Here is a 20,909-nt window from a genome sequence, read left to right as displayed (position 1 = left end):
GGTTCACTTCTGTGCCTGCACTTCCTCTTCTTACCAGGGATCATATAAGAAAGCAGCAGACGGCGAAACATCAGCCAACAGCAAACTGGAGACAAACGCATCCATGAATGTTTCAGGTTTACAAAGCCATGCTTTGATGTTCCTGTAGATTAAGGGGTCGTGCTGATGAGCTGTGTTGTCTTTTTCTCATGTTCTAACTGCAGTATCCTCCCTAGAGGGGAGTGGCAGCCTCTTAAGATTGATCTGGAAGATGATGTCACCTTCCTGATAACGTGCCTCGTCACTACGTTACTCAGTCAAAGGCCAATGTGATTTGCTCTGAATTATGTGTCGAACCAACTGGCACTTATCTGAAATTCAGAAACAGATGGATAGTTGCACACAGACACAAAACGTATCAAGTGAAAGATCTTTTCTTAATGACTTCACACAGTCCTGAAGAGACTTTTATTGCCCCAGTTTAGTGAGCAAACGAGTACTTTACAGGACCCGCAACAGTTTGTTTATCGTCGTGGGGCTGGAGTTGAAGACAGCATCATACACCTGCTTATGTTCTTTGATTTCTCCAGTGTATTTAACTTGATTCAGCCTGCTTATGACAAACTACAAGATATGGGTAGATGCACTCAAAATCACCTGGACTACTGACTACATTACAAACAAATGGACCACAGTTTGTGATGCTGAATGGTTGTGTGTCTGGCCAGGTGGTCAGCAGCACAGGAGCCACAGGGAACTGCACACTCTTCATTCATTCATTCCCTTCCGTGTTTGCAGCAAAATTGTGCAGATCTTCTATTAGTCCCCCGAGGGCCATATAATCTCACCTGCAGTCATTTGTAGTGAAAAAGAAAAGAAAGAACAAACTGATAAAAGATGGATAGCCCTGATCTGGAGCATATAAAGCTTATTGTGGAAAGAATGTTGCTTCATAAAATTATAATGACTGAGAAACGTAAATACAACAGTTACTGCAGCAAATACAGTTTAATTTCCATTTGAGGATTTATAAAGTATTTTTTTATTGGGCTGAATCGAGCTGATTTGAATTTAATTTAATCGAATCGAGTCACAGCTGTAATTTCTTCAGAATCACATCCAATATTAATATCCATTTAATATCTAAAACTTTTTTTTTTATGTTATTGTTTTTATATTTTTCTGGGCATTTTCTGCAGATAATGACTGGCTGAAGGCAAGAAACCATGGAAATCACCAAAGCGTGGACTTTCTCCTGCTTTCCAAGGCCATTGCCAGCCTGGTTCTTGTTTTCCCTTGTTAGCTTTGTGGGACTTTCCATGTTTTGATTTGGTCATAAGCGCAGAGCACAGGGACTCACCCATGGATCTATTATGGACTCACCTCGTCCAGTGACGTCGGAGGTTCCTGGCAGCGAGGACACGCCCTCCGGTGGGCGGGGCCTCGGTGGGCGGGGCCTCGCTGCTGCGTCTGCTCCTCGTCAGACAGCGTAGCCCCCGCTAGCTGTCACATCCGCCCCAGCATCCCCCCTGCGGCCCCGAGTTAAGTCTTCAACACTTCACACGGTAAGCTTGATTATGGAGCTAAAACATGTGAAAGGCAACGTAGTTAACCAGCGAACTAGTTAGTTGCAGCTCCACTAGCCTGTTAGCGTCACGTTAGCTTTTCAAAGTAAAGTGTCCTTTATTTTTTATGATCACACCCATATGATCTATGTCTGTCTGTCTCTGTTTAACTACTACTACTACCGGGAAGCCTGTGATAGAGCTAACAGTGTTTAAACAGCCAGACTGCACTCATTAGCTCAAGGATCAACATTTATCACTTAATCTTAGATTAGTTAGTTGTTGTTAAGGCCTTTACAAACGGGCGTGTGCAGTCACCACTGTAAACACCACCACTCCACATTGCTAAACTAAAACAAAAACATTGTATTTGTTCATTTATAATGTAATTTCAAACGTAATTCAAATGTGTAATTCAAAATGTCGAATGTAATTCTCTGTCTGCGGTTGTTACGTCCCGGTAAGGCTGATTTATGGTTCCGCGTTACACCAACGCAGAAATTACGGCGTAGGGTGCGCGGCGACGCGCACCCTACGCCTTCCCCTTGCCGTAGGCTCTGCGTCGATTTAACGCAGGACCATAATTCAAGCTCGTATCAGGGTGTTTACCAGTTTAGTTTTGCTCACCTCGTGTCTCTGGCAGAGGTGTCAAAAGTATTTATTACTCAGGTAGAAGTATAGATACTAGATACTAGAGTTTAAAAATACTGTTGAAGTAACAACTCAAGTTTTTTACTCAAGTAAAAGTATAAAAGTAATGGTTTCAAAACTACTTAAAGTATAAAAGTAAAAGTAATGTAAGGGAAAAAAAAGCCATTAAGGACAAAAGCCATTGAAAATGAATGCATCTTAGTATAATGCAAATATATTAAAGAAGCATATATGTGTACTATTGAGCATTAACATGTGTTTCAGAGAGCAGGAGATATGATGACTAGTTACCTATAAGTATTGTAATGGTGCAAAAAGTCAAACTTCAGAGGCATGTTATCTTTTATCCTAACCTTTATTGGAATGTACATCCAAGTTTAGTTGCAGGAATCTGGGGGAACGGATGTAAGAACAAAACTGGACAAGAACATCTGAAACAACCACAACCAAATTCACTCTATCCGGATGGAGCAATTTAACTGGATAGTTTTTTAAAGGGCGAAATGAAATAGAGTAACGAGGCTGTTTTTAAAATGTAAGGAGTAAAAAGTACAGATAATTGTGTGAAAATGTAAGGAGTAAAAGTAAAAAGTCGTCTGAAAAATAATTACCCCAGTGAAGTATAGATAACCAAAATTTCTACTTAAGTAAGGTAACAAAGTATTTGTACTTTGTTACTTGACACCTCGTGTCTCTGGGGCTTCTTTCTTCCCTCCAGTGTGTCAGAGATCAGGCATGGCTGCTCAGTGTGTCACCAAGGTGGAGCTGACCGTGTCCTGCAGCAACCTGCTGGACAAAGACATCGGCTCCAAGTCGGACCCGCTGTGCGTGCTGCTGATGGACAGCTCCAACTCCCAGTGGTACGAGGTCAGTAGCACCAACCTGGACGTTTTAGGAAAGGACTTTCAATGAATACGGGTTTGAAAAGAAAAAGAAGAAGCCTGGTGTAAGTAGGGTTGCCACCTTTCAGAAATAGAAATAAGGGACACCCCAATTTCAGCAGCGCAGGCGCCAAAAAAAAGGGACATCCCCAAAACTTCTGAACTGCATAGAAATGTGTTTATTTTATATGAAAAACAAAATGCTTTGATTTAAAATTTAAAGTGCTTTAATAGCATTGAACTTCCATGACTGTACAGACAGCCAACCATACTAGCAACTGAAATAACCTCCTATGCTATGTATGTCCATCAGCCAGAATGTATAATATAGTTACAGGTGAAGGTCAGAAAATTAGAATATGGTGCAAAAGTTAATTTATTTCAATAATTCAACTTTAAAGGTGAAACTAATATATTACATAGTCTCATTACATGCAAAGCTAGATATGTTAAACCTTTATTTGTTATAATTTTGATGATTGAATTGTTTATTGATTTCATAAAATATTCAAATTTTTTGAGATTTTTTTATTTGGAGTTTTCATAAACTGTGAGCCATAATCACCAAAATTATAACAATTAAAGGCTTGAAATATCTCACTTTGCATGAAGTGGGAAATTATATATTTGTTTCATCTTAAATTGAATTTACTGAAACGAATGAAGTTTTGCAATATATTCAAATTTTTCGACCTTCACCTGTATATTATGACATCAATAAATAAGAGCATAATATATGTCCGTATTGGTTCAATACGGAACGCAACTTTTAATTCCCAATTACGTAACGATTCCGTATTTCAAGGGACGAGTGGCAACCCTAGGTGTAAGACACAAACACAGCTGGTAGCTGTCATGCTTGTAGTTTTCATTTCAAGCAGGTAAAAGTAAGAAAGATTGTGTGACCACAATATGATTCTGATTGTGAGAAAGCTCACAAAAATAAGATTTAACTTACCAGCTCACACAAAGTCAGTACAGTATAAAATCCCTAATTCTCATATAACCAATCTTGAAAATGCAATTAAAGAAATAATAAATATGGATGATAACTGTAGTTCTTTTATGGCTGAACTTCACACAACTATGCACAGTTTTATGAGGAAAGTGAAATGTAAACCAGGCCAAAGAAATGATCTACCATGGTTAAATGAAAAAATACGGTCACTCATGAAACAAAGGGGCCATGTGGCTCTCAAGAATAAGGTGGAACATGAGAGGCGTTTATTCACCACACTAAGAAATAAGGCAAGGCAAGTTTATTTGTATAGCACAATTCAACACAAGGTAATTCAAAGTGCTTTACATCAACATTAAAAGCGGCAAGTTGTTAAAAAGTAAGGGCAGTAGTATACAGCAGGTAAGTATTTAATTAAACAGTAATGTTTTCAGGCCTGATTTAAAGGATCTACAGTTGGAGCAGACCTCAGGTCTACAGGAAGTTTGTTCCACCGGTGAGGAGCAGAATAACTGAACGCTGACTCACCTTGCTGGTTCTGGTTCTTGGGAACCACAACAAACCAGATCCAGATGAACCTCAGGGGTCTGGGAGTTTCATATATAAATATAGGGAACTAACAGATCCACCATGTATTTTGGTCCAAGACCATTCAGGTGTTTGTAGACCAGCAGGAAGATTTTAAACTCTATCCTTTGACTCACTGGAAGACACTGTAGTGATTTCATGACCGGTGTAATGTGGTCCAGTTTCCTGGTGTTTGTAAGGACTCTTTAGCGAGTACTTTCAATGAATACAGGTTTTAAAAGAAAAAGAACAAGCCTGGTGTAAGACACCAACACAGCTGATAGCTGTCATGCTTGTAGTTTTCATTTCAAGCAAGTAAAAGTAAGAAAGAGCTGTGACGTCTCTGATTAGCTCCTTTTCATTTGCTGCTACATTTCAAATCACACGCTCTTCTTTGTGTACCATCCACCCAAATGTCTTCAAACACTCAGGGTCAAAGCCACTTAGTCTGTGCTTTTGTAATATCTAGAAGGATTAATAAAATGTTAAAATCATGTGGCCAAAACTTTGGCTTAAATGCAATGACATTCATCCTCTCTGAGTCTGATCATCGATTGTGTGATTGTGTGATTGTGTGACTGTGTCATACTTTTAATCATTTCTTTTAAGTGATATGATTCAGCATTCTTCTATTTTAGACTAATTATATCTGCTCTCTGCACTATTTCGCCTGCCGTTGCAATTCTTGTGAAATGGCTTTGTAAAGAAGTCTGTTATTTTAGACGTCTGCAAAAAGAACACAGATTGGTTGTAACGTTAAATCAGGGAAACTTTGAGAGGGTGTGTGTGCCCGTTTTCATAGTGTAACTAACTGGTCGTAATTGCAGAATTCAGTCATCAAATACAGGAAGTTCTTGTGTGGAAACAGTTTTCTGTGGATGTAAGAAATACTAGGGTGTGGTCAGAAGGCTGAGGGGGCATGAAGAATGGCCGAGGTGGCCGTCTCCTGTATCTCTATGTAGGAAAAGCTGCGTGTTAATTACGTGAAGTGTTGTAACACTCCAGTTACCGTGTTAATCATTAACCCCTCGGTGGTGAAGTTTCCACTTACTATTTCTCTTCAGCTTGCCTGCTGATATTTGCTTCATTCTTTTGTTAAAGGTTTGCTGTTTTTCAAACTTCTCCTACAGGTGGGTCGCACAGAGAAAGTCCAGAACTGCCTCGACCCAAAGTTTGCCAAAAAGTTCGTCATCGACTACTATTTTGAAATAGTTCAGAAGCTGAGGTTTGGGCTTTACGACATTGACAACAAGACAGTTGACCTGAGTGATGACGACTTCCTGGGGGAGCTGGAGTGCACCTTGGGCCAGGTAAGGTTTTCTTCTCCTGCGTGATGTTTGTCTTGGTTCATAGATGGATAGATAGATAGATAGATAGATAGACAGATAGACAGATATAGTTATGCAGATTCAACAGTAGTAGGACACATACTGTGCTGAAATAAGACTCCACTGTTTAACTGTTTTGAAGATCTCTGATAACAGTTGCTGACAACTCTGTAATGTGACCTCAGTTGTTCACTCTTCCACTATCTTATAGAAGTCATTTGACTGGAGGGTTTTTTTTTTTGTATTTATTCACTTTCATTCAGACTGAACCTTTTTTTTTCTACTTTTTTCTAGTCTTGATCCTCATTACACCACTCTATCTGCACTGTAGACACTTTATACCATTTGTTTGCACTCCCAAGTCAATGTGCACTGAATATTTACACTAGTTTAGCAACCTCAGGTTGTTTATATCTCTGCATTATTTAAAGGGGACCTATTATGGTATCTAATACCTATTTTAAACAGGCTTTGAATGTCTTAAAAACAAGCTTTTGATTGTTTTTGCTAAATAAATTAGAAATTCAGCCTCTGAGCCATGTCTTTAATCATCCCAGTCTCTAACCTCATTATCTATGCGGGATTCTGAGTGGGCGGGGCTATGATAATGAGGCTCTGTGCTGATTGGCTGCCTGAATGAGGCGATACACCGCTACGAAAAAATGGCGGAAGCTCCGGCCGGTGGAGTTAGTTGTGGGCGTGGTTTCACGCATCGGAGGCCGACCTTTGCAAATTGCATGTCACGGTGTGGTTGTTGAGGACCCAAATGCAGGAGAGCAGGAGGCAGGAGTTGGCAAAAAGGCAGAATTTATTGAACAAAACCAAAAACGCTGCAGAGCAGGATCACCAAGGCAGAACAAAAAACAGGAATCCAAAAAACTAGAGGAGAACATGGAGGGAGCAAACAGTACGGACCAACAGGGAGCAGGGAAAAGACAAGACTAGATATACACAGGGGATAACGAGACACAGGTGCTGACAATCAGCAGATGGGGAAACAGGAGGGACAGAACTGAAACTCAAAACTGGGGGAAATGTCAAAACCCTGACATCGCATTTTCGTTTCGTAACGACAGGAGCAGAATCTGAACGGCTCGTAGATCCACATCAGACTGGACTGATCATCCGGGCGGCTGTACAGACACTGCAGAATTTGGTTGCTTTCCTCCTTCTCTAGGTTGGCAGGCTGAGGGGAGACCACTTTATATATGTTAAAGCAAGAAAAAAACCTATTTTTCATAATAGGTCCCCTTTAATTTATAATCTCTATATACTGTATTTGGGTCAAAGACGTATAAGGCCCTTTGAGTAGCCCATTTTTAAAATACTTAAAATAAAGATATTTTTGGCCATTTTCCAAACATTTGAAATGTAGTGTACACATACATGTATGTGAAAACTTCAAACAAAGGTATTTTAGTGTTTTTAAACCTTTAAACATCATTTGGGGCGACCGTAATTTATCTAAAAATTAATAGATTTCCATAACAAAATTTATATTTTAATAAGTATCAGTAATTAAATTAACTGTTCAAGAAAGATAGACACATTTTTCCTTTCATTTTTTGAAAACCATTTTTAAATACATTCTATCCATAATGGCAGTGTCACCCTCTTACTTACTCTAAAATTCATAAAACTGATTTAAAATGTGTACAAGGTGTATCCACTTATGCATGCTATACCAATAATTTATATTTGAACCAAAACTGATAGACATTCAATTTTGAATTTGATACAGAATTGCCATTTGTTGGTTACCCCACATGACAGGTGGTCACCCCACATGATGCTTTCAAGTTTAATCAAATATAACAGGCTAACAGTTAGCTATATGATCTAAGCTAGTTACTTCTCACCACATATCACTAACAAATTTACCTTCAAAATATAGATTTGCAAATAAAACGAATTATTTACAGTTTTAGGGTGGTCACCCCACATGATATCAAAATGTGACGTATACACTGCAGCAGTTAGAAAGAGGATTTATTTGTAAAGGAGAGAGAGACTACTGACCTGCAGGTTGTGTCTCTGGGACCCTCATGGAGTAACTGGCTGATGCAACATCCTCTTTGAGATGATTGTCAATATAAAAGTCCCTCAATTGTATTTTTTTCATGGTCAGATGATAATTCAGACAATGAACATATTCGGACAAGATTAGTTTGTGTATTATGATTGAAATGTGTGTACAAATGTTCCATAACTTTGTCAATAAATCTAAAACAAGTTTGAAAGTATGCCCAATAGGGCAAGCATTATTTTTAAATTGTTTTAATGTGATTTAAAAGCAGTTGTCCAAACAGAAGTCAAGGCCGGACGGTCACCCCCCATGATGTTTTCACACTTCAGATGGCAGAAAATGACCATTAACCAACATGTTTAAATAAAATAAGAGTGGGCACATGTAGAGGGAACGTATTAGACATACATGTTATATTTTTTATTCATTTTTATGTTTATTATTAGGTAAAAAGTTCCATCGGACAGAAAAAGTAAACGTGACTCACGTCTTTGACCCATTTACTATAATACTTTCTGTTGCACTTCTGATTGGATGCCAAACTGCATTTCGTTGCTCTGTACTTGTGTACATGTGTAATGACAATAAAGTTGAACTTAATCTAATCTAATCTAATCTAATCAAACTGTTTAACTCCTTTTCCCTGCTTTCAGGTTGTGTCCAGTAAGAAACTGACCCGACCGCTTGTCTTGAAGAACAAGACACCTGCAGGAAAAGGAACGATCACAGTGAGAGCAACAGAAAGATGTCGTGTGGGGATATTTAGCTGTTTGTCTTCTGTGTTGTCGGTTTACTGTACCTTTCTTTGTGTTGTAGATCAGTGCAGAAGAAATAAAGGACAATCGAGTGGTGAATTTTGAGGCGGAAGCCAGGAAACTGGATAACAAGGTACGGGCAGTTCTTTTTGAAGTCTGAAAAGTTTTACGTTTTTAGATATTCAGATGCATATTACTTATTCGTGTGTTTTGTTTTGTTGTTGCCTGCCTGACGCAGGATTTCTTTGGTAAGTCTGATCCATACCTGGAGTTCTACAAGCAGACGGAAACCGGATGGCAGCTGGCTCACAGGACAGAGGTAAGAGGTTGTTTTTTAAATTTCATCATCATTTCTAGATATTCTCGATTTTGATCATCCACGTTAGACCACAACAGTTGTGCTTACAAACTGCTACATGATCGGTAGGAAATCCGATTTTTCCCTTTTCGTCTGTAGTGTTGATGCCAGTCATAGCCCTGACAAAAGTCTTATATTTCAGAACAAAAGGATGCAGCTTTACTGACAGATGGAGAGTTTGAGCTTTAGAGCTCAAACTGTTGCACCTAAAGTTGTTGGGAGAATAACTGGATGGCCGTTTTATTGTTGGTGTCTTATATTTGCCTCTTCGACAGTTTACTTGCTGTTAGTTCAGACAAAACCTGGCGGAGAATTGAATAAGGAAAAAGGCCCAGCTCACACAAGCAAGCTGGTTTTCAGGGCAAAATGGGATGTTTATATGAAAACTAGTTTACATCTTGACGGATTTGCAAAGATCTCAGTTGAGCTGCTCTGTCTTTCACTCAGCAGTGAGAGTGTTTACTTTTAAGTCATCGTAACTTCACAGTTCAAATATTTCAGTTGCTTCAATTCAATATTATAATTGTTATGTCATGTCAGAAAAGTCTTCATTGTCAGAATTGTTTAATTGCTTCATTTTTGTTGTTTTTCTGTGTGTGTGTTGTCACTCAACTATCTGCGAGAAAAAGGAAACCAGTGTTGGTCAAACTGTTACACCGCAGCGTTTGCTTCACACGACTCATTGGAACAAACTCAAGTATCAAATCAGACCAGCGTCTAGTGGTGAAGCAGCAGATGTTGTAACACTCGTCCTTCTCTTAAACGGACCTGTTAAGTTGTAGGAGCAAATGTTCAATGTGTTGCTGTTGTTCTTAATGAGGAAGGACACAAACCTATGTGTGACTGAATCAGTTAAGTCTGTGGCTTTCACTTCATAAAAATCTCAAATACTATTAAGTAATATGATGTTTAGAGTCTGTATTAGTGTTTTATTCCCTGATGAGAAGGTGAAGTTGTTTCCATACAGTCAGTGACTGTAAACCAGATTTATCTTGTTCTCTGCAAGACAGACTTCCTGGTCTGTGGTTTCTTGCGGGGTGTTGGCCTGCCAGACGCTGACAGACCACCAACGCTAGGCGAGCTTTAGGTTTATCAACACGTATGTTTTAACCCAACTGCACTGTCACTCACACCTGTGGTTTAACCTGCAGCCGAGGTTTAGCTCGTTTGCTGCATCTTTAAATGGCAAAACAACCACTCGAGTAGGGCTGGGCGATATGGACCAAAAGTCATATCTCGATATTTTCTAGCTGAATGGCGATACTCGATATATATCGATATTTTTTCTGTGCCATAATTGGGGTTTCCCCCAAAGCATTATAGCATAGCATCTCTGTTAGCTTCATTTTTTTCTGAGGCAAACCCTTAAAAAAACAGTCAGTTTTAATACAAAGCCTCGTGCCAAATGTCACACAGGTTCCTTTGTTAACAGAGGTCTGCACAATATCAAAATGTATAAAACAAATGAAATAAAAATAAACTGCCTGCATATATAGAATAAAAATGCTTCTTGAATAAAATAAAACAAATATCCCTTTCCTGCATAACAATTAAATTAAAATACACTGTGCAATTTAATACAATGTAGACAGTAACAGGTAGACTTTTCCACTGAGGTTGACAGTTTGTGCAAATCTCAAATAAAACATTCAAGTCAATTTGTCACAAAATAAGCTATATCAAAATCATAAAAAAAAAAAAAAAAAAAAATGTAAATCGATATAAACGATATTGTCTCGTACCATATCGCGTTTGAAAATATATCGATATATATTAAAATCTCGATATATCGCCCAGCCCTACACTCGAGGTTTCTTTTCTTGTGTGTTTACTTTAACCAGACAGACATCTAATTTCACCCTCCTCGACCCTTTTTTTTTTCTCTAATTTACACGTATGCAGGTCAGGATGCTGCCTCTTAATTAAAGACAAACAAAGAATATGTGTTTATAGCGCATGATTTATTCAGCAGGCATCACAAGCATTTTAACATTATAATTATATTGTGTTGTTTCTGCTTATAATTTATGATTTAAGATCACGATTCAATTATTTTTATGAAATCATGACAAAACCTTCCTTTCAAACACTTAAACAACGTCAGGATTCATTGCATGTCCTTTATTTATTACGAAGATGTTTTTTTTTGGTGGATCTGAAATCCTTTTTTAAAATGTATTTCTGTTAAAAACAAAGATTGAGTCCATAGCTTTACTGTTCCCACAGTAGTGTATTTTCAGTTTCCAGCTGATTTAACTACACACCAGCTAAACCTGTCCTTGAGCAAATGAATCTCCACTTGCAATTATGTCAGTCACATGTCAGCCGACAGTGGCCCAGGATGTTTCTCCATCTGACGGAGCTAAAAGCTTGCAGTTAGGTGCAGTCAGGACCCGGGGGGGGGGGGTGATCACCTCAGAATCAATCCAGAACACTGCGACTGCTGACTGGATGAATCCTCACAGCGGCGTGAGTCAGGGTTTTTGGTGGAGAGACTGCACCCTGCACCGCTCCTGATCTGCTCATCGGTCTTTGATAGAAACAAGCTGTAAAATGCTTTTGTTGAACATAAAAATATCTGAAATTCCCCTTAGAGGTAACTAGGATTTTATTAACTGTGTTCCCAGGTGGTGAAGAACAACTTGAACCCGACATGGAAACCCTTTCGGATCCCGCTGCAGTCTCTCTGTGGGGGAGATATGGAGAAATCCATCAAAGTAAACATCTGCATGCTGCAACTTACACCTACCTTAACTTAACTTAACTTAACTTTTTGGTTTGCTTTCTTTGTGTTTACACGCTGAGGTCACAATGCAAGCGTCTGAGCACCTTGTTCCAGCCATGTATAGCTTCTATTATATTCAGTAATAGCTTGATAATGCATATCTTTTAACCTCTAAAGCAAACATGTCAGGAAAGCAGCAGTTTCCCAGCATGCAGGACAAGTGAGTTATCCAGTACTTCACAGCTTCCTGTTTTTTCATCTTCCATCACTAACTGGTTGAGGCTTGTGTGTGTGTATACCGGTATGTGTATATATTTGGCTGTGTTCATTACACAGATGGGAACCGTACAGGACGGAGTCTCCAACCCTCTTATTTTCTCTGTCCACAGTGTTCTTGCCATAGAAGTATTTGTCTAAAGTTACTTCTTTAAATGGTTTCACTGCATTTTTTGTGCACATTTCCGAGAGTTATTCACTGCTTTTCACTTTTGCATGTTTGTTTCATGTGTGTTGGTCCCTTTTAGCGAAGCACGTCACTCACAAAAAAACCTTTCTAAAGAACTTCAAACATAGTGTTTTCTCAGACTACTGGATTAAAACTTTGTAGTGTTTTGCAGTTTGAGTGTAGTGACTCTGTAAGACTTTTCTTCTTATTTCCAACAGTTGTAGTGGTTAAGTTCTCAGCAGCAGCCAAATGATGTCACCTGTTTCCAGGTGGAGTGCTACGACTACGACGACGACGGCTCGCATGATCTCATTGGAACTTTTGAAACCACAATGAAACGCCTCCAAGAAGCATCGCGGACATCTCCGGTACGAGCGCGTGCTCGTGTGAGACAACACCTCCGTCTGGGTTGAGGCTGTTCTGCCTTCTTTTATATGACTTTATGTAACAGCATTTTAATCACAGACTATGCCCTTAACCAGTCATCGTTAATTAGTCTAAGTAGAATCCTAACCTGTCCAGGCAGGCGGCGGTCCTGGGAAGAGCTTTACTGCTGAACTGTTGCCCCGGGGACTGGAGTTGTGCATTTATGATGTTGTAACACAGTCTTGAGATGGTTATTCACAGTTTCCATCAGTATTTTGTGCTTCATGAATTCATGACACTTCTTTTGTCGTCTTGGTGTTGTAGCATCTGTGCTGTTTTTTGTTTTTGCAGGCAGAGTTTGACTGTATCAACAGTAAAAAGAAACAGAAGAAGAAAGGCTACAAGAACTCTGGTGTTGTGAGCATTAAGTTTTGCCAGGTAATTATTTAATTATTGTCTTTGCTCTGTGGGTTTATTTGTGATGCAGCAGTTGGGATTTGATATTAAATATAGTTCAGTTTATTGTTTATTGTTTATGATTTATTGGATCCCCATTAGTCCTCATAAATATGAAGACTATTCTTCCTGGGGTCCACATTAAATCAAACAATGAATCAACAATACAGCATTTATACAAAGAATTACATGGATCAATTAACGTGAAAATATTAACATGAATTTCTCAGTGCATATGAACATTAAATAATACTACTAATAATAATATGAACATTGAATAATACAATGCAAATTAATGTAAATTATAGAGTAGAATGTAATGTACCTAGTACAATGTAAATTAATAAGTAACCTGATTGATAGAAATATTAACATGAATGGATTCCCTTAACGTAGTTTTCTAATAGACTATTGTAACATAATATTATGTCGAAACACAGCTTCTCTCAGTTTAATTTTGAAACTAGCCATTCCTGTGGTTGAAAGTGTGGGGGGAGACTGTTCCAGTGAGCTACAGCCCTATACATAACAGACCTTTTGAGTGCGTTGGTTCTCGGTAAAGGCAAGGTGAATCTTCTATAAGACAGATGCTTTATCTTTCAGGTGGTGAAGGAGTATACCTTCCTGGATTACATAATGGGAGGCTGTCAGATCAACTTCACAGTGAGTTGTGGATGCTCATTGATATTTATCCGTAGTCACGGATTATTTTCTTTATAATTGATAAATGCGGACATCATCTGCGGCTGTGATGTTCATGCATTGACCTGCATGTCTGCTGTCAGGTGGCTATCGACTTCACCGGCTCCAACGGGGATCCCCGGTCTCCTGATTCGCTGCATTACATCAGTCCTCAGGGGGTTAATGAATACCTGTCTGCAATCTGGTCCGTGGGAAACGTCATCCAGGACTATGACAGGTGGGAATAGGTTTTACCTGGACCGTATTCCTTACAAAAAAAACCCAAAAACTCAACACATTATACAATAATGTCCGTACATATTAAGGTTTACTTTGCATTCAAAGTCAAGTTTATTTTTTGTATAGTTCATATATTATTGTTGTTATAAATTAGACAGTTATCTTATTAGAATACAAATAGTTTCATAGATAACCTTTGATAGGTTTTGACTATTAATCTGTGTCAATAAAAGTTCTCTTCTCTTCTGTTACTGTATGATTATTTATAAAGAAGGCGCCTCCATGTGATAAAGACATGCACCATAAAATTATAAAACTATATTTAGGTATTATACTACTCTTTATGGGACATGTGAACCAACCGTTGTTCACTCTTATTATAGATGCGAGTGTGACAGTAACATGAAGCACTGCAGCGTCTGATGTTGCTCTGGAATAAACAATGAGCTTATCTTTAGCAGTGACAGCCAGTAATTTAAACCTGGGAAAATACAAATTAGCTTTGTATCTTGTACAGCTGCAGTTTTGCTTTCTTCATCACTGGAAACCTGTAAAGTCCAACTTGTGCTCAGACGTTTGCTTTCAATGAAGACAGAACTGACAGCTTCTCGTGATGAATTTATTACTGCTCTGTACTGATCTTAGACATCAACAGTCGCAGTTTAACTTGTTCTTCTTTACAAGTATGACTTGTCTTTGTCTGTAGTGACAAGATGTTCCCTGCTTTTGGCTTTGGAGCTCAGATTCCACCTTCATGGCAGGTACTGTACGGCTTGCATTTAAATATGAAACAAAGCCTACAAAAGGTGAAGCAGCTGGGTTTTTTCTAATTGAAAATGGAACAGGAAATGATATGTGACTGTATTTTGTTACAGGTTTCCCACGAGTTTCCGCTCAATTTCAACGCATCAAATCCATTTTGTGCAGGTGTGTTGACATGGTTTATTGAAATGCGTTTACACTGTCACACATGCGCCATGCTATGATACTGGGACCACAGCAGCATTTCAGTTCCTAATGTATTTTATATGAAGTTTGATCGCTGCTGTGTGTGTGTGTGTAGGTGTTGAAGGGGTGGTGGAGGCCTACAGGGTGTGTCTCCCTCAGGTCAAGCTTTACGGCCCCACCAACTTCTCCCCCATCATCAACCACGTGGCCTGTTTTGCCAAGCAAGCCGTCCAGCAGACGACCGCGTCGGTGAGTGTACATCTGCTCAGGGAGCACCAGAAGGACACCAGTCAGTTTTATATGAAATTAAAGTTCTTGTATTAATGTGGAGGTTGCTAATAGGGCTGGGGATCGATTCAAATATCAAGATTCGATTCGATTCTGATTCTTAAGATTCAGAATCGATTTTCACGCTTTGATTCGATCCAATTCGATCCGATATTGATTTGGGTTACTGTTAATAAAACAGTTTTTTCAGCTGTTGCATGAATTATATGACTGTCTAGTTATGCAACATATTAATACTAATATTATATTGAGATTAAACAGCAAGTATTGGCATCTAATGATGCTGTAAGGACCAATCAGCTCCCAGAATGCTGATAGAACTGCTTTCAGAAACATCATGTGGGCAGAATTACCAAACAGATCCAGGGAGGAAACAGAGGACGAAAGAAATCGCTTTTAATTTTTCCCCATTTATGAGAATTTGGTTTTTAACATTTATGAAAATGTAACCCCAAGACAGTATATAAAGCAAAGAAATATAGACAATTTATGCAATTATAACTGAAAACTTTAATGTTTTCATACCTTTAAACATATTTAAAGGAGCTTGAGGCCGGATTGTGGCAAGATTTATGAAAAAAATCTGTATACATTTTAAGTTTTCTAGTAATAATGTCAGATGAAGTGTTCCAAACCCAAAAGAATGAGCCCTCTAGTGTATCTCTCCGTTGCCTTGAACAGGCTGTGTGCTGCAAAATGTGCTGCAATTCGGTCCCGAATTTCCCGCGCTGGGCTGCGGATGTGACGTCACATGACGCTGCAAGCGCGTTCTCCCCGTTCTCCAGTGCCGGCTTCACTGTTGGTTGCAGTACCCCCAACGGCCGTCGTGGTGAAGGGTGGCGCTAGAGAGTCTAATTTCTTAAAAGGAGCCTCAAGCTCCTTTAAAGGCAAAAACATGGCACCAGTTATTCTCGTGTCCAACAAAATATTCCTTTTTTGGGCATAAACAAAAAAGTACCAAAAGTTGTAATGTAATGATGGAAAAAAAACATTTTTTTTTTTTTTTAATCGATCTTTAGACATATGAATCGATTTTTAGGAATTAATATGAGAATCGATTTAAAATCGGAGAATCGATCTTTTCAACACAGGCCTAGTTGCTAAAGATGAGTCATTTTATTTATTTATTCTTTGTAAAACTGCTAAACATGAAGTGGACTAATTCAGGCTTCAGAAGCAAGTGATGTAAATCAGGTGCACCACTTCATTTATCTACCTTAAAATGCACTTGGCATGTAATGTTTTGAACTGATTTTTTTTCCTCAAATTTATTTATATATTTTTTTTAATCCAGTTGCTTCACTTTTATTGACGTATCTGGTATTCGTTAATAACCCCGGGTGACGCAGCGCTGGAAACCCCTATGCTGTTGTCCCAGCGGGGCCAGAGCGCAGCATTACTTCAGCTGGCGTGTGCCGATAGTAGCCCAAGATATTTGATCTTTGTTTATGTTTTGTAGAAGAGTGAACGGTTTGCTGCTTTGTTCTTGATTTCGGACACGCTCCACCGTTTATCCGCCACGCTGCGAGTGTGCAGAGGAATTGCTTCCCAAATTTGCTGTGTCGAGGCGCGCTCTTTCAAAACTTCAGGGTCTATTTCCGCTTCACTTTTTTGTTGTAATGGAAAAATATAAATAACACATTTGACCAGATAACCCTGGCGAACGAGGGTCCTTTGCTCTCGGTTGGAGTTCCTCTGCTTCTGATGGGCGGGGAGTGAGGGATCATAAGGAAGAGAGACCTGCCGCAGCCACGATTTAAATGTGGAACCAAGTTCTTGCATTATCCGCTCTGATGGTTCCTCAAGAGCAACAGATCTGAGGACACCTTTTCATCCCCAGTGCAGTACGTTAGATAAGAGTGGCTACTTTGGTGAGATAAGGCCCTCAATAACGTGCTTGTTTAATTTGCATAAAGCTGGGTCGAGCTCATCTCTTTGAGGCTTTGATGCATGCCTTAACAAGATGTTTTGCATAAGTCTTGATGTCATCTCCTTGCTTTTCAAAGAAAATGAATGTGAAGGGAGCGATTCCTCAGGGGCAGTGCAGCCTTTAGACATCCTAACAGGATAATAATACACTGACTGTTCAGGCGGTTTTCAGATAACAACCTCACGGTTAGAGACTTGGGTTTATTATGAACCCTGCAAACTATTTGATTTTAGTTATAATACACTTTTTACAAGCAAAAACCAGCTTGTATTAACTTGTCAATCTAGTTGCTTTTTTTTTAAATACTTTTTATTTTGTCTTTTTCAAGTTACACAGAAAGGAAAGAGAAAGAAGAAAAAATAATAATAATAAAAAATGATAGTAACAATCATAACATAACTTCCTGGGGGAGATGTAATATTTTGCCATTCTTTTCTTTCCCTTCTTTAAGGGCATGGCTGGGATTTGACCTTAAATGTAGACCATTTTTGCCACTTTTGAGCAAAATCCCTTCCTCTAATTCTCAGACAAAAAGTCAATTTTTCCATGGCGTATATTTCTTCAACAATGTCGAGCCATTGTCTTGGTCCTGGGGGATCGCTTCTCATCCAGAGTCTTGTCAGGGCCTTCTTAGCTGCAACAGTCAATATTTTGAAGAGGTAGATGTCTCTCTTTTCAGTGACTCCAACAGGCATAAGTCCCAGATATACAGTCCTTGGATCTTTAGGTATTCTCAGATTTAGAATTTCCTCCATTGTTTGGACAACATTATGCCAGAATAATTGTATTTTTGGACATGCCCAAAAGATATGAGAATGATTGGCTACTACATGATCACACCCTCGCCAACAATTCTGTTGTTCTTGTGTTTGTTTAGTCTTAATGTGTGGAGTGATAAAAAAGCGTATGAGATTTTTCCATCCGAATTCTCGCCATCTTCTCGCAAATCTAGTTGCTTTTAAGTTTAAAGTATTCACAAGACTGATTGATTATTTACATTCATTTTTATTTTTTTCCTTAAGCGCACCCGTCATCCTGCAAGTTTTGAAGACTGATAAGTTTGTGTTTTACATCCTGTGTTTTCCGTCTTCCTGAAGCAATACTATGTTCTGCTGATCATCACCGATGGCGTGATCACAGACATGGACGCGACTCGCAGCGCCATCGTCAACGCCTCCCGGCTCCCCATGTCCATCATCATCGTGGGAGTGGGAGCTGCGGACTTCAGCGCCATGGAGTTCCTGGATGGAGACAACGGCTGCCTGCGCTCTCTGTCCGGCGAAGCCGCCATGAGGGACATCGTCCAATTTGTGCCATTCAGGCAATTCCAAAATGTAAGTCACGGTGAAAACGGGGAACGTTTACTGCTTGCTGCTTTTCACAAGACGAGGAATGTTCATTGTAATTAACTGATTTCAGCTGATTGATCCATCCCCCCACCCTCTCAAAAAGCTGTAAAAACTGCATGCGTCTCACTTTATTTCTGCCAATTTCACTTCTTCATCTTTGATTGTAGGGGTTATCAAAGTTTGGCCTCATTTTTAATTATTTTATCATCCATACCCAAACGCAGGGATCCCCCAGCCCCTTCGATAAAAATTGTGCCGGCTTACATTTGCTTTGTTTATCCGTTTCTTTTCAGGCGCCAAGCCAGGCTCTTGCCCAAAGTGTATTGGCCGAATTACCCCAGCAACTGGCTTCCTTCTTCAGTTTATTCAAACTGAAGCCTCCCAGTGATCCCAGTCCTTCCTAGGGGTACCCTGAAATATCATGTCTTAAACATAACACCCTCTTTATGAACACCGGCCTCCCTGAATCCCTGCACGAATCGTCACTTTGTTGTCCTCCTTCCACCTTTTCCCACTTGATTCTTGCTTGAGCAGAGACAGAGAGCACAACACAATCTGCAGTTCAGTCTAACCCAGGACTTGTGAACAAACATCCTTGTTCGCAGTTTACCTTTTATACAAAAGTGTTGAACCGACACTATGTACATTCACTGATAAGTGAAGGAAAACTGTTGATTACCTCAGTAGGCTCAGCAGTCTTACATCGTGTGATATGAAAAGTAACTCCCAGTGTCTTTTTGTTGCTTAGAATTTGTTGTGCAGCTGGCTCTTGGATAATTATTCACTTCCATATTTCTATAAGGCTACAGAAAACCTTTATTAAAAAATATACAGCTTACCCCTTCAGAGATTGCAACAGTATTTAAAAAGTTCAGAGACAAAACATATTAGTGATAATTACCCTAAAAAATAGAAAAATTATAATCAGGATCTGAATGAAAAGATATGATTATCAAGATCTACAATTGTTGAATCTTCCTCTCACCTGTCTTCACATGCATGGCTTCTGTCTGTCATCCATGCTTCCCTCATGTGCTTTCATCCCTACATTATTAGTTATCCAATTATTATTTTCTTTTGTTTAACTTGTTTCTCCTTTTGTTCTTCCCTCCAGGCTCCCGCCGAGGCTCTGGCAAAGTCTGTGTTGGCTGAAGTCCCGACTCAGCTGACAGAGTTTTTCACCACCATGAAGCTGATCCCCCCCAACACGGGTGCAGCACCGGACCCCGCGGGGACGGTATGAACGTCCAGGAAGCAGCCAGACTTCAGCCACACCCCCCCCAGCACAGCCACGTTAGATCCCAGCTGCATGCCGTCCAACCACAAACACGACGTGTACTTTCTCATCTCTTCACTCTGCTGTTTAGATCTAGTTGTACTTGTTGACTTTCCCAACTTCCTCTTTAGTTGAGCTGGAACAAGTCGATCATTCCATTGGCTGAGGTCTGGGGTGAAGAGTGTAATAGGAAATATTAGAAAAATGTTTTTTGAGGGGGGAAGCTAGGTCTAACCAGGGATGCATCTTTAGATTTTTTATTTTTTTCTCCAACAGCTTTGATACCAGCAATTTAAAAATCAGGACCAGCATTAAAAACTTTGTTTTGCATTTTCTTCATTCCCAACTAAATCAATGTTTCAACAGTTTCCTGAAACCGCTGAATTTAAAATAGGTGTATAGTCTTTACAACAGTACAGCTCACAAGAAGCCACCTCTGCTGCACCGTGTGTGACTTACAGGTTTATGATCTCTTATGTTTACAGGCTCAAAACAAACTGGAAGTATCATTATGGTCATGTTATAGCTTTGTGATTTTTGTTTGTGCTACATTAAATGTATTAAGAATAGTTAAACATGTTTATGCACAGATGCCAACGTTATACAACTGATGTTTTTCTCAAGAGAGCTGAACCCAATTTAATCTAAAATATGGCAACTCAAACCTCATTTGGTGTAAATTGTGCCAGTCTTTTTTTCCTTGTGCCAGTGAAGTTTAGAACAGAGATTTGACAGATTATCATAGACATGAAATACTAGAGAAGTTCAGTATTAAACATGCTAGCAGTCCAAATTAAATAGCACTGAATATAGACGTCCATATATGTTAACAGCATATCTGTTTATGTATAAAACTTGTATCATGTGCTGCAGCGGCGTTGTATTACGGCAGAAATCATGTGCCTTGTAATATGCAAATAAAATGCCTTGTATTCAGTACAAATTGAATCATGAAGTGGCTTGATTTTTGCAGAGAATAATGAAGCTCGTGTTTACGTTCCTGAAAAGCTGAAAGAAATCACCTGCAATACTTCAGATTTCAACAGCCGGTCCTACACTTTATCAAATATTAATTCAAAGACTAAAACAGATTAAAAACTATTAACAGATGCGTTTTTAAAAAGGTATTTCAAATGT

At 39.2% G+C, this 20,909-nt stretch overlaps 1 protein-coding gene across 2 annotated transcripts; it reads left to right on the top strand.

Annotated features, from left to right (window-relative positions):
• Positions 1–1,429: 1,429 nt before the first annotated feature.
• LOC133423593 (copine-3-like) lies at positions 1,430–20,381 on the top strand. 2 transcript variants are annotated; one of them, XM_061713825.1, is made up of 17 exons: positions 1,430–1,544; positions 2,914–3,062; positions 5,732–5,911; positions 8,609–8,683; positions 8,772–8,843; positions 8,949–9,029; positions 11,696–11,785; positions 12,508–12,606; positions 12,956–13,042; positions 13,664–13,723; positions 13,846–13,979; positions 14,688–14,742; positions 14,857–14,908; positions 15,045–15,178; positions 18,245–18,481; positions 18,790–18,902; positions 19,611–19,749. In XM_061713825.1, exons 2-16 carry the CDS (start codon positions 2,931–2,933, stop codon positions 18,898–18,900), a joined length of 1,599 nt encoding a protein of 532 aa, XP_061569809.1. In that variant the 5' UTR covers positions 1,430–1,544; positions 2,914–2,930; the 3' UTR covers positions 18,901–18,902; positions 19,611–19,749. The 2 variants fall into 2 exon arrangements, with proteins under 2 accessions (XP_061569809.1, XP_061569808.1); XM_061713824.1 differs by lacking the exon at positions 18,790–18,902 and having other exon boundaries at positions 19,611–20,381.
• Positions 20,382–20,909: the final 528 nt, after the last annotated feature.

Source organism: Cololabis saira, chromosome 22, assembly GCF_033807715.1.
Source record: "Cololabis saira isolate AMF1-May2022 chromosome 22, fColSai1.1, whole genome shotgun sequence".
NCBI classification, from domain to species: Eukaryota; Metazoa; Chordata; class Actinopteri; order Beloniformes; family Belonidae; genus Cololabis; species Cololabis saira.
Note: the sequence above shows the minus strand (reverse complement) of the source record. Positions and strands in the feature narration are given on the sequence as shown.